General features: G+C 34.2%; 1 protein-coding gene across 6 annotated transcripts in view; it reads right to left on the reverse strand.

The window, feature by feature from the left end:
• Positions 1-3554: 3554 nt before the first annotated feature.
• Positions 3555-14993, reverse strand: part of LOC128885474 (uncharacterized) — a 15252-nt gene continuing 3813 nt past the window's right edge. For 2 of the 6 annotated variants that reach the window (XR_008459607.1, XR_008459606.1), the window contains one exon: positions 3555-4121. Coding sequence is in view for 1 of the 6 variants with exons in the window: in XM_054139540.1 (XP_053995515.1) it covers positions 3865-4121; positions 9140-9251 (369 nt within the window). In the remaining 5 variants the exon portion in view is untranslated. The other 4 variants (XR_008459608.1, XR_008459610.1, XM_054139540.1 and 1 more) reach the window with 4 other exon arrangements.

Below are 14993 nucleotides of genomic sequence, written 5' to 3' on the forward strand. Positions count from 1 at the left end.
ACGATACGCAGATTCTCGTTTTGATAATTGAGATTCGTTTACTCATTCAAGAGTTATGATTTTTTAAAATTTTAGTCGAGAATACTGGCTGTCTGCATATAGTACAGGATTCGCTTCTATATTCTACAGTAACTCAAATATGGTAACAGATGTAACAAATTGGTTAGATGAAAGTTATACAGTATGAAAATGTCCAGAAAATTAATGGTGGGGGAAGTGTCATTAAAAATACATTTTTTTTATTTCTTACTATCATGTTATAGAATGTTAGACATCATTAAATTTTGTATTAAATATATTTCAATATCCCTTATGGATTTAGAGATACTAGCAAAAATATAAATAACCAGCATCCTTTCGAAGGAGTGTTTCCATTCTTTAAACTATTTTTGGGCTAAATTGGAAAAGGGTACTGTCATTAGGTTCCCATGAACTTTATTTCTGCAAAAATTCAAATTTTTCTGTATACGTCAATTGCCGAACTTCCTTTGTTAGAAACTAACGATGGTATCTTCTTTATTGTTTGCACTCAAGAGCTGTAGCTACGTATCTATAGCGAAAGTTGATTGTGTTTACTTTGCCTGCATTTACGAGATATTTCTTAACGTACGAGGATCGTTAAGAATTTTTCAATTATCATTTCAAAATGACCACCTTCTGCATCGATACAAACTTGACATCGATGCAATACGGAATGTATTACATTTTGAATTAGTAATTCGTTGAGTCAATTCTTCACGTGTACTTACCGCTATACTGTACACCTTCTGTTCTGCATATAAAATCTGGCTCTAAATTTTGTAACAAAGTAATTTGTTTATAATAATAGCCTACTGCAGCTGAAACTTTAGGGGGTCGTTTCACCTCCTAAATATGAAACAGGCGAAAATACAAAAATACGTATATCTTATTCTTCGGTTCTTTAAAACATATCTAAAAATCAAAACAGTCAGAGGCAGACATCTAAAAAGCTTTCCTTGCGAGTGCAAGTCACGGAAGAAACTTTCGGTTCTAGCGTTTCCCGTAAGTAGAAGTCAAAAAGTTTTAGCGTTCCCCATAACAAGAAGTCACATTCGATATTTGCTTATTGTAATATAGTAACAAAGCGTTCATAAACAAACTTCGTGTAACATTTTTTTTCCTTGTTTTCACTTGTAGATCATGCTCGTACAATCTTGCCGGAAAAGTAGGAAACACCCTGTATATGTCCACATTCTCGCGAAATTTCATAACGTTTCGCGACTTCGAAGCTTCCGCATTTACTAAGCGACATTCGAAAATACGGTTGCGGAAAGGGAAAGTGGTTTGTCGAGATTGACGGGAGAGCATCGTCTGTCATTTCTTCCCTTATTGTTCTCCGGATTATCGCAGGGTTCTGGTTTCTCAAGTTTTCATCTTCTGAATATATACATACGTATTAATTATTAACCTTTCGAGTGCTATTGACTCATACAGTCGGTGTAATAAGTAGATTGCGGATCTTTACGCAAAATAAAATACGTGCTTACAAACATTGAACCTAAATAGGAATTCATTTTATTCTGCAAATATTATAATATGAACTTTACTTTCAATCTTTTTTAGATTTTTGCATATTGTTTGGATTTTGCAGATTGAAAAAGTTTGTATTCTTGAACATTTAAATTTCCTACAAGTGCATAAAGATCCGCGGTCTGGTAATAAGTATTCGTACAGGAACCAATTCGAAATAAAACGGACCGTAATAATAAAACTTCATATATATATTTTATTAATAATTTCTTGGGGAAGAAATAATTGACCAACGTAGCTACGTATTTTTCAAGTAGATTTTACGTAAAGTTTATTACTTTTAATGTTAATGTCTTGTTTCTTTTTTTATTAATTTTATTTTAAATTGGTTGCTGTACGAATACTTATTGCACTAACTGTGGTTTATCATTATAAACAAATTAATTTGTAGAAAATTTAGGGCCAGATTTTATATGCAGAAAACCATGAAAGTTTTTCATGCAGTTTTCTTCTATCTATGATAGTTTCGGAGGTAGTCTATTGCAGCTGAAACTTTAGGGGTCGTTTCACCCCCTAAATATGAAAACGGACCATAATAAAAAAGATACGTATATCTTGTTCTTCGATTCTTTAAAACATATCCAAAAATCAAAACAATCGGAGGCGGACACCTAAAAAGCTTGCCTCGTCAGTTATTTTGTGTGGCAGTGTATATATAAACAGACAACCTAATTTCTGAGATATTGATGTTATAACAGTAATGAAGCAAAATGAATCGTACGCAATTCAATAATGTAACATTAGACATAAGATATTGTGTATGTATTACTTATTAATAGAAAGAAAGAAACTTTTGGAACAACCTAATGAATTAAAATATCACTATTCTTTTTCGAATTACTAAAAGTATGAATTGTCTGAAGCAATCGATGGCGCAAGTTTAAAGTTCCGTCACTTTATAAACTTTCTTTCGATATTTGTCCCTTTAATTACGCATATAGAAATAACGCATACAGACATAAATAATCGTACAAAGTTTCAAAAGTTTATGTCAATTCCTTCGGCTGCAAAAAAGATCATGAAAATTTCCTCGAAACTGGTAAAAATGAAAGGACACCGCTTTAAGGGGAAGCTCAAAGTTACTGACTGGACATATAGATTCGTGACCTTCTTATCGCTTATCACTCGGTGCGTCTACGTTGCGTCTGGGCTGCGTGCGTCGGACGCGTCTGCGTCTGTCGGAAGGATAGAGGAAAAAACGTCTCGCGTGTCGATTAAACTCGATCTTCCCGACGATTTTTAAGATATAATAGTCGCGTCTGGGCGTCTCCATTTTCACCAGGGATAGATAGAGCTGCGACAAGCATAGCGGGCGATCCGTTCCTAAAGTCAATTTTCAGCAACTAAAAGTGGTGACTCGCGCGAACAAGCGTATCGAAACACCTTACTATGCTGCAGTGTTAGAGGATCGGGACGAACGTTATACTTCTTAAGCATTTTGACACTAAAACTACCGACGTCTCGAAGCATACCTGTTCAAAGTATTAAACTATTGAATAATAATAAAAAGGGGTTTGGCCAAAGGAGTTTATTAGTTTGTTGGAAAAGAAATGGCTGATTTTGTAGAATAAACGTAAATATCTGCATCTTTGATATAAATTAACTTATCAATCAAAACAAGCACCAACAAACCCGGTGCACAAGTGGATTTATTCCGTTTTAGTGAAAACTTTCGTACAACCTCACATAGCATTCATAGTTTGCATATTGAATCCGTAGTTCGAATATTAAAACTAATATCAGTATTGATCGCTGACAATGAGTACTATTATCGGAAAGCACTGTTAATAACTGACAAGGGAAGCTCAAGTGACTCACTCTGGGATTTTGGTGCCAATTTTGTTGGTTATTCTGGAGTTGAACAAAAAAATATCCGTCTCCCGTCGTTTGATCGAGCAATAAATTTGTGAAAATAGAACATGTCTTTTTCGTAACTAAAAAATTCACATTCACATTCCGACGTTTGTTTATTCTTCTTCCCTTGCTATAATTTATCGTATTAAATAAATAACATCGTAATAGATTTTTAATAAATATGGAGTAAATACGTTTATTTCGAATAATGAACGGTATCGATCGAATTTGACGAGGAACAGTATTTGTCTACTGCCTAGAAAGACCACCAGACGTAAAACGATCTCCAAAGCGATTAAAATGTCCCCGCTGGTGATAGCAAACATGATTGCGCTTGCGTTTTCGCGAATACCAACTAGCAGAGAACTGAAAAATTGGCAAATATAGTCGAATAGTCGATTAGAACGTAAGAGATTCGCGTCTTCGTCGTTGCGAAAGCTTATTCGCCAAGCAACGTCTTCAATACTGAGAGGCCAAGTCGAAATCGTTGAAACGTATCAATGGCCGTGGTTTCGAGTGTTGCGTACAGGGGTAATTGTATTTTCGGAGACAGCAAGACTTCCATACGGGCCATTGGCGAATTGGGGGTACGATGCAGATTCTTTGAGGAGATCTCGATGGACAGATGGTGTCGTTGAAGCTGCTACTTTGGTCGGCAGTGCAACTGCCGCAGCTGCAAATCGGTCTTCCGCAATTTGACATTGGTCTCGTCTGTTCTGAAACGTGATCGAATAGAGAGTATGTTAACATTTCAGTTTTAATCAGGTTATCATTTTACCAAATTAGTTAAAATTTTTTATAATTTGATAGAAATATTTTATATGTTAAGACATGGTTGAACTTTACTTTAGGGTAACCATTTTCTGTTCTGTTCTTCATCTGTGTATATAAAAATAGGAATTCGCATAAACATCCGCAGTCTATTCATTAGTCTTTGGTCGACTGCTGCACATTCTGAGTTGAAACTCTACCAATTCTAAAGATTTATTCTTTTCCTTAGAATTTGATAGAAATATTTTATATGTTAAAACATGGTTGAACTGTACTTTAGGGTAACCATTTTCTGTTCTGTTCTTCATCTGTGTGTATAAAAATAGAAATTTGCATAAACATCCGCAGTCTATTCATTAGTCTTTGGTCGACTGCTGCACATTCTGAGTTGAAACTCTACCAATTCTAAAGATTTATTTAGATTTTTTTCCTTACATATTTAACGTCGCATCAAACTTTGGTTATTAGCGACTGTCTTTTATGTGGTTATCCTTATTGTTAGATGTTGGTCCAAGTATGTGCATCTTTAAGTAGCTGGATTGTCTATATATATTTGCTTGAAACTTGGTCTTAATGCTCTTTGATACAATTAATCAAACACCTATTTCAGCATTTTAAAAGATTGAACGCCTGAAGAAGTGAAAAGAGGTTGCAATTCTTTTCGATTTCCTTTATAATTCATTTCTTGTTCTTTAATTATACAGATAATTTAGGACACCTTTGAGTCCAAAACATGGGGTACATTTTTAGTACAGAATAAGAACAGTATTCCACGCGTGTGAAACCGCGGAGCACAGCTAGTCTAATATAAAAACAATCTATTCTTTGACCTAGAAAGAGAAGTACCTCCTCAACGTGGACACTCGAAGAGAAGCTTTGATTTCATGTATTTCTTTCTTTCTTTTCAATACTCGAACTAATAATTTCCTTCTGAATGTTGAAAAGTTGTGCGAAGAATATCGAAGCAAAAATTGATGTAATTCATCAAGGATTGAGAAAAATACAAACATAAAAGTAAGAACGATATTTATCGCATTCAAAATTTAGACGTCAACACACCTATCGACGAAAAGTTTCGTAAAAAGTGTTTCGTTTAATCGCGAAAATGGCAGAAAGTTTCTCCGGCGCTTTATCATAGATTACTTTATTACCTTTCTATTAGTTTCGATGGAGGTTAGACGATCGTCGAACGACCTTTTCGTTCGACCGTCGGATTTCGTTTCACCATCTGTCGTGAAATAATCGTGGATCACAGGAGAAATTTTGGGATTGTAAGAACGTTGAGCCTGGCGTAACCGAAACTGTGTAATTTCGATTGCCGAAACATTCGTTTCCCAGGGTTTCGAGGGACCCGGCGGGTAATCGTTTCTCGAAACAAACGAAACCTCGAGAAATCGAGCCGCGACCTCGCAGAACTTGACCTGCATCAACGTCGCACGGTTTGCGCAGCGCGACATTCGGTACTCTTTCCTTAACGAGACCTTGACTTCAACGAGCTAAGCAGGGAAACGGAAATTATCCACCCGGCGCAGCAGCGGTTAGCTTTTTTCACCTGGGCTCCTCCACTCCATCTTTCTCTTCGACCTCTATTTTCTTATTCATCTATTCATCTATTTATTCGCCACCCCGGATACACCACTGTGCCTTGTTTGCCAACTTACAACGGAAAATCGGTAATTAATTGATCGCATTCGACGACATTTTTGCTAAAAGAGAGCTGGATGGTTTTGCGGATATTTAATGAATTTCTTATAAGTGGTAAATAATTATTGTACAGGAAAATTGTTGTAATAGGGAACTATTTATTCGGTTAATTTCGTAGGTAACTTTCTCTGGCAGGTAAAAAATAATGCAAGGAAAAAAAATCTTTAGAATTGGTAGAGTTACAACTTTGAATGTGCAGCAATTTTGCAAATATTTATTGAATTTCTTATAAGTAGCACACAATTATTGTTCTGGGAAATTGTTGTGATAGAGAACTATTCGGTTGATTCGTAGATAACTTTCACTGCCAGAGAAAAAATAATGTAAGGAAAAAGGTCTTTAGAATTGGCAGAGTTACAACTCTAAATGTGCAGCAATTTTGCAAATATTGAATGAATTTTTTAAAAGTGGCACACAATTACTGTACCGGCAAATTTTTGTAACAGAGAACTATTTATTCCGTTGGTTCGCAAGTAACTTTCTCTGGCAGGTAAAAAATAATCATGTTAACCTTGGAAATAGTCATTTTTAATTTGCTTGTCATGTGGAAACAAGTGATCATCAACGATGGCGATTACGTAATTGTTTGAGATTTATCATCCAATAACATATCTGAAAATAAATTGTACCTTAACAACCAGAAGTTATTAATGAATGAATCCAATATATTAGTAAATTAATGCGACCCTCCTATAATTTTAAAGAAACAGTAGTGCATGTAACAGTTATGCGTTGTACAATTTCCGCTTTCTAATATGCAGTTACTCGATGCTTCTCAATTTATCTATTAGAACATAGAAATTTGCAATATAACATTGTATTTTAATATTCCATTCATCTTTACATTTTAACGAACTGAAATTTGTCTTATTGTCTTCTGTATTTCATTTTTAAGGAGCAATTTGTTGAACATTTTTCAGAGTGCACGCCATGAATCACTTCAAACTCTTGAATATGTGAATGTATAACACATAATGTTATATTACATAATTAGATTATTATATTATAATTAGTCTTCTGTTATAATAACCGTGGCGAACCTGTTGCTAAAAATCGACTTTAAAAGAGAGTTTCGTAACGCATTGGGTAAAAACCACTGGCTCGGCAGTCTTGGTGTTAATTTCGGCCACGTTTTTGGGACTTGGAACCACCCGTGGCCGGCGTTAGCAACGGTAATGAAAGAAAAAGCGACTCGAACAAACGTTGCGTAAGGGCGAACCAATGAATTTCGAAAGCACGAATAGGAATGCGCGCGTGTCCGTGCTCGTAGCAGACCGTTAATCGTCGAGGAAGCACCGACTAGCCTCGAGATTCGCGATGAAGTTTCGATTTCAGAAACGGGTGGGAATCGGGCCCACGGACTCCTAGTGCGAGTTCAAAGACCAACTCCTTCACTTTATCGTAAATTTTCCACTCTCTGTATTTCTTGTTAGAACATACGTTAGACACGAAGATACACGGACACGAAGAAAGAAGTTGTAGTGAAATTTAAATGTGGCGTAAGCTAGATCTAAGCAAATTGGAGTTAAAACAAGAAATAACTAATTGAAATGATTCGTTTCGACCCGATAGTTTCGATGCAGTTATTTGAAAATACGATAGGATGTCGATTATCTGAATTAATTTGAGGAACAATTTTGCAGTTATTCCAAACAATTGTCTCGAATAATTATAAAATAAAGTAACATGTTATTTGACATAATACCGTTATGGTTTTATGAACGCAGTAAATGATAGCAGATTGGTAGCTCGAGTTTCTTTTTTAATTTCACGTTGATAATACCGAACTCAGATTATGTTTATGCTTTCGAGAAGTTGTTTCTTTTTGTAACATGGTTATTTTTGTTTACTTCAATAACTCCTCGAAAGTATAACTATATTTTAAGCTTGATATAGTCAACGAGAATTTCAACAAAAATTCAAGCTGCTAATCTGTTGTTGTTTACTGTCTTCTTCGTAAAAAGATTGGTTGAAGTCACTATTGATGTATATACATACGTATGTTATAATAAAATATAAGACCGTAGACTGATACAAGACTTACAATGTTAGTGTTAGGTACGCAAAACTTACAAGGGTAGGACACGGTCATGTAACCTCAGAACCGACTTCAGAATCGTGTTTCTCGCCACAAAAAACGTTTAAAACCGTATTTTGGGCGAGATCTAAAAGTAAAAATTTTTTAGTCGAAAAATCGGCAAGGTACCCCCTTGAAATTTGCAGTTTTAGCAACTATTTATTTTTTTACTCGAAGACCTGAAATGGGAGTTCGATAAAATTTTTACCGAATCTCCACCTTTATAATAGGTACCTATAAAAAAATCGGTGACCCTCTAAAAGAATTGTAAGGGTCCTAAAAAAATTCGTAAGTGTTTTTGAGGTTTATGACATTTGACTTGAATTTTGAAGGTGATCAAGCCGTCTGAGCGTTTTTTAGCATTAAATAACTTTTATTGGCCTTTGAAAGAGCTTTCCAACGATATCTTTATTGAGTAAATCGGTTAAGAATTGAAGAAGTTATGGACGTTTAAAGTTGACAAGTCAATCTTGAGTCATTATAGGGAATAAAAATAATATTCTCCAATCATCACGAAATTCGGCATCTATAGGTTTTTTTGGGTACTGGATCCTAATATGATGTTATTTTTGCTTTAAAAAATGTTCCTGGGGTAGTTTGCTTACAAATGTTGTTAGTACCGAAAACGATTTTTTGACGATAATTTGAGAAATAATTTACCTAGAATTTTTGAACTATTTTTTAGTGAACTTCTGGCATCGTTTTCAGTGCGAATCGATCAAAATATTGGCGAAATTAAAATATTCGTCTTTTTTGAATTTCTTTTGGACCCTCTGAGGCCCATTCGCAATAACCCTCGGACACGGCGAAACTTTTTTAGAGCCTAAAATCACCAAAGAAAGTTTGGTCCTCCCGTTATTAGATACAATTTAGAAAGCAAATCGCGATACCCTTTCTATCTCTGTGCTCTTACTAATGTGAATGTAAAATATATGTACAATTATTAAAAATGCAAATAATAAACCATTTATCATTACCACAAAAATGATATAAAAATGCGTTGATAGACAGAGACAGACGTACTTGAATTCAAGTTTCTGTCCTTTATCCATGCATATGAAAATATTAATTAGCACAAACATCCGCAGACTGGTTAAGACTTTGATTTCTGTCGATTATTGGTCGCGCGAGAGCTTCTTTTTTAAAATCGATCGGGAAAGATGAACGTCCCATCAGTTTTACCTCTGTTGAACCAACTCTGCATCGAATCCTCGAATCCTCGAACCTCGGTCCTCGCACCGAGCCCAACGAGCGGTGCTCGTGATTCGTGGTCGAGCAGTCGAACGCGCGTCATGCTCTCTCGAAACGAGGTTATAACCAAGGTTACCAAACGGAGACTACCCAAATACCCAGATACATACGATTATGGTGGTCCGCTTCTCTTTATTCGAACATTTTTATTTGACGGTGTTGTCGGCAAGCCCTCGAAACGATCCCCTCGAACCTCTCCTCCATTGGGGCACGCGGAATGCGAGCCATTGAAAAGGACGCAGGGCGCAGCACGCGATAAGAAGCCCGACGATGCGTTTTATGCTTTTACGCTACCAAATACGTATACGAGACGATCGATTTTTAAGCGGCGCAAGTGTAGTCGCTAGAAAGGATCTTGCGCGGTTGTGAAATCGGTCAAACGCCGAACTTTACATCTCGACCCAGTCACGATTAGTTCATTGAAATGTTTATAGGCAAGAATAGAACTATACGTTTCGTTCAGAATCGTATGATGTCAGAATTAGGGGATTCCCAGGTTCAATGACTTTATTTTTCTTTATTTATTCTTTTTATGAATGTCCACCTAGTATTTTATCGACGAACTTTTGCCCGCGGCTTCGCTTGCACAAGGAAACCGTACAAATGCAGAAATATGTTAAATACAAAAAATATAATACACATTACAACGTTGAATAGACGAAACATACTTTAAGTCATTTCTCTCGATGAACTGGGAAACTGATATTGTTTCTCTATAAAATTCATTTCAAAATGATGCCATTTTCGTTATTAACGTCCCAAGAAACCTTACTAACGACGCCCATACCGATTTAATATGAAAGCAGACACTCCACGCTTCGAAACGATGTATCACAGTTTCAGTTTCAGTTTCAGTTTATTTTGAAGTGATTAAATCTCATTGTATTACAAAATTCAGTTTGCTAGTTGCGTTAAACAAGTTACAAAAACACTTACAATTATATTTTTACCTTATTCCTACCTATACCTATGCTTATGCCTCTAATTATTACTTAGTATGTACATATTTCTAGGTCAAAGAATAGATTCTTTTTATATTAGACTAGCTATGCTCCGCGGTGTCACCCGCGTGAAATACTATTCAATTTTGTGGTTCGATATTCTTCGCTTAGATACATCTTTTCAACATTCAGAAAGAAATTATTAGTTCGACTATTAAAAAGAAAGAAATACATGAAATCGAAGCTTCTTTTCGAATGTCCACGTTGAGGAGGTCCTTCTCTTTCTAGATCAAAGAATAGATTTTTTTTATATTGGACTAGCTGTGTTCCACAGTGTCACCCACATGGAATACTATTCTTATTCTATACTAAAAATATACCCCATGTTTTGGACTAAAAAGTGTCCAAACTAAATTGTCTTTATAATTAAAGATCAAGAAATGAATTATAAAGGAAATTGAAAAGAATTGCAACCCCTTTCCATCCCATCAGAGTTTGAATTTGTTTAAATAATAAAATAGGTGTTTGATTAATTATATCAAAGAGCATTAACTTCAAGTTATAAGCAAATCCGATTACAAATCAAAAATATTCCTCGTACAAACATTGCAAACACTTTTTACCCCTTAGGGGTTGCAATTTCGCAATATCCTTTCTTATTCCTTGTATATGTCATAAAGGAAACCTCTGTGCAAAATTTCAGCTTCCTAAAATTCTTCTAAAAGCTTTCTTTATACAAATAAATATAGTATAATAATAAATAGTAAATAACACAATAAGGATAACCACATAAAAGACAGTCGCTAATAACCAAAGCTTGATGCGACGTTAAATGTATAAGGAAAAAAAATAAATCTTTAGAATTGGTAGAGTTACAACTCTGAATGTGCAACAGTCGACCAAAGACTAACGAATAGACTGCGGATATTTATGCAAATTCCTATTTTTATATAAACAGATGAAGAACAGAAAAGTAAATAAAAGTATGTTCCGTATTCTCAATATTGCAATATGTATTACATTTTTTTTATATTCAACATATTTCTGCATTTGTACACATCCTTCCATATTTTTGTATACTCGCTTATTTGTCATGAATGCATAAATATCCGTAGTCTATTAATGAAACTTTAACTGCGTTTATCTGTAATCGACACTTGTCAACCTGGCTGACAGCTTGCTTAGAAAACTATGCGTTCGATCGATATGATCCAAGTCACATTCTCTTCAGAAAACTAGTCTCTATGTCCCGACTTAACCGGTTTTTTTTTAAACCGATTCTTTCTATTTTTTTTTTAGCCATAAATAGGTAACATTTTTCGTGAAATTCAGAAATTCCTTTCCCAAAGGCTAGCCATTTTTTTACTTTTCTCGACACGGTGAATTATTTATACGTTAGGCCGTAGCAATGGGTATCTCGTTGTAAAAATGTTCAGTCTTTTTTCAATTTCAAATATACCGCGTTGTCACGAGATCCTCAATCTTCTTGTGAAGTGACTTTTTCTCAGCGCTCATTTACGTTCGCTGTCGAACCGGCCAACGCCATGTTAATGACGTTATGACATCGATGTGTGTTTGCTTAAATGTTTAATAAAACATAATAAAAGTCACAACATGATTCATCGTATAGTTTCTTTATAAAGAATTTCTGAATGTACCTCTTTTTGAGGCTGTTGCAGCGTTGTACCCTCCTTAAATTAGTCACACATAAACAAATTCCTTAACGAACATATTTCCAACCCTTACCTGCTAATAGCAAACAACATATGTTCGAACACACCTATTAGACACATCAGAAATTTTCCATCGTTCAAACCTTGACGTTATACAAATTCTATTCTAAAGCATGGAGATTTTATCAGCAGAATATGTAACGTCGCAAATTTCTATATCAACGATATAGACTTGTCTGATTTTGACTCGTACATTACCGTTTTTCAATCTATTCTTGGTGAGATTGTGTTAGCAGCAAGAAATATGTCTAGTTAACATTTTTTCCACAAATTTTATAAATTTGAAAATATTACGATGTTTTTGAAAAAAGCTGAACAATAACACAACACAATATATTTTTATCTAGCTTCTTTGTCAAACGTACATAGTAAGTGTCATTTTACGACTTTTATTGTATTAATGGATCATTCCCCGTATATAGAAATAAATAAATAAACGGTTTAGTCTTCTAATCGTTTGAAAATTTTTTGATGGAATTAAAATACATTGCGAAGCAGCACACATTTTTTCCAAATTTTACGATGTTTCCTAAAAACGCTGAACAATAACACAACACAATATATTTTTATCTAGCTTCTTTTTCAAACGTATATAGTGACTGTCATTTTACGACCTTTGTTTTATTAATGTGTTATGCCCCGTGTATATAAATAAATAAATAAATAAATAAATGGTTTTGGTTTTCAATCGTTTGAACACTTGTTGATGGAATTAAACTACATTACGGAGCAGCACACATTTTTTCCTAGCATTTTTATAAATTAGAAAATTTCACGATGTATCTAAAAAAATCTCAACAATAACACAACACAATATATTTTTATCTAGCTTCTTTTTCAAATATCTCATTATTGCATTCTCGGGAATAGAGAATAGTATAATGCAACAATGTTAAATCAACGTTAAAACAATTATTCATTGGTTTTGTTTACATTTTTATATTGATGCTATGCATAAATTTATATAAAAGGTATCTAAGTGTATGTTTTTTCAGCAAATATTAAATTTCATCTTGTGTGTTGTCATCACATCCAAGTAAAAACATTTACTCAGGATGATTTATCCTTCGACGTTATTGTTTCTAACGCAATTATTCGACTTTGCTCCTTCGAGGAAATCCAGACTTCGATCGACGCGATCATGCGATCAACGAGTCGTATCATTCTCTGCGGCAGATTTAAAAAAAATAAAAAGAAACCGTTCGGTAGGATGTAACTTGTCCCTGAGATTATGCAGCGACAACAAGGATTTCCCATACGTTCTTATATCGAACGTAAACGAGTTACGCGTAACTACGTGTGCAAAAAAGGACAAAAAGGTTATCCGCTCACTTCCCTCCTGTCTCTCTCTCTTGACACGCCATTTTTCGTCCTCCTTTACCACCTTTTCCTCCTCCGTATCCTTCGCCATCTGCATTTTCCTTCTACAGTTTGTCTACCTATCGCCTCCGTTTCCTTTTGCATCGCGCGACTTTTACATACAAGATTAGAGACATCGATACGAATCGATCTCGTTCTCCTTAACACTTAACCGATCGATCGAACAAGGAAAGTTCGGCAATTGATACACGCCGAAAAATTTGAATTTCTTCGGGAATAAAGTTTATGGAAATCTAGTCGCAGTGTCCTTTCCTATTTTCGCTAAAAAATATTTTTCAGATTGGAAACACCCTTTCGAAATAGTTCTGGTTATTTATATTTTTGTTAATATCTCTGAAACCATAAGAGATATTGAAATATTATAAATACTAAATTTAATGGTTTTTAAGATTCTATAATACAGTAGTAAGAAAGTAAACAATAATTTATTTCGAATACTATTTTCCCCGACACAAATCTCTGCACCATCCGCTGCATAAAAATTGTGTTTGCAATTTTGTGGACGTTTTTATACTGTTCAACTTTCATCTAATCAATTTTGATCTATCTGTTGCCAAAATCGAGTTACCGTGCAATCTAGATGCGAATCTTGTACTGTATTGCCAGATCTCCAGAAATGTCAGCTAGAATTCTCGATTAAAATTTAAATATTCATAACTCGTGATTGGGTAAACGGATTTCAATTATCAAAACGGGAAACTGCCTGTCGTCGGGTGAAGAATTTATAAAAAATATAATACTATACCCAGACACGTACATACTTGACCAATCTTCAATAATTCGTAGCTAGCTAAATAATAAACATTTTGGATTGAAACTTTTTCTCTTTATGGATCTAATGGTACTGTATAAAAAGCATATAGAAAGTTTTTCTCTAAAGTGAAATCCCAATTTTTTAAAAATGGAAGAATGATTGTTTTTAATAATTCGCAAGTTCCCCGTCGATTTTGGTTAACGTCTAAAATTATGTATAAAAATTATTTTTCACGTCATCGGTTAAAATCAAGCATATTTCGTTAAATAACATATAGGAACGACTACTATTATTTATGAGAAAATGAAATGAAACAGCAAATACTCGGACATGTCTTCAAAGTAAACAGAAACTTAAGTGGGTACAATGTTTATTTGATGTTTACTATGTAAACTGTTCTTCAAACTTAAGTACCGGCATTGTGCAACCCGCCACACATCACTAATTACATTTTCAAGAATTGCTGAATATTTCTGAAAGTGGAATGAAAATCTTTCTTTTAATGGAAAGAAAGTTTTAAGGCCTTTCGTTTCGTTTCTTTCTACACCTGCTGACTCATTAAAAATCAATGTGCTCGTTGAGAAGATCGTTACAGAAATTTAATTTGAAATAGAGTTGAGTTCTAATAATTTAATTGAATTATAATAATCTAGAATTCTATTCTAGTAATTGAATTGAATTTCACTAATCTAGAATTCAATTCTAATAATTGAATTGAATTTCGCTAATCTAGAATTCAATTCTAATAATTGAATTGAATTTCACTAATCTAGAATTCAATTCTAGTAATTGAATTGAATTTCACTAATATAGAATTCAATTCTAATAATTGAATTGAATTTTGCTAATATAGAATTCAATTCTAATAATTGAATTGAATTTCACTAATCTAGAATTCAATTCTAGTAATTGAATTGAATTTCACTAATCTAGAATTCAATTCTAGTAATTGAATTGAATTTCACTAATCTAGAATT

Source organism: Hylaeus anthracinus, unplaced genomic scaffold, assembly GCF_026225885.1.
Source record: "Hylaeus anthracinus isolate JK02 unplaced genomic scaffold, UHH_iyHylAnth1.0_haploid 11981, whole genome shotgun sequence".
Lineage (NCBI taxonomy): Eukaryota > Metazoa > Arthropoda > Insecta > Hymenoptera > Colletidae > Hylaeus > Hylaeus anthracinus.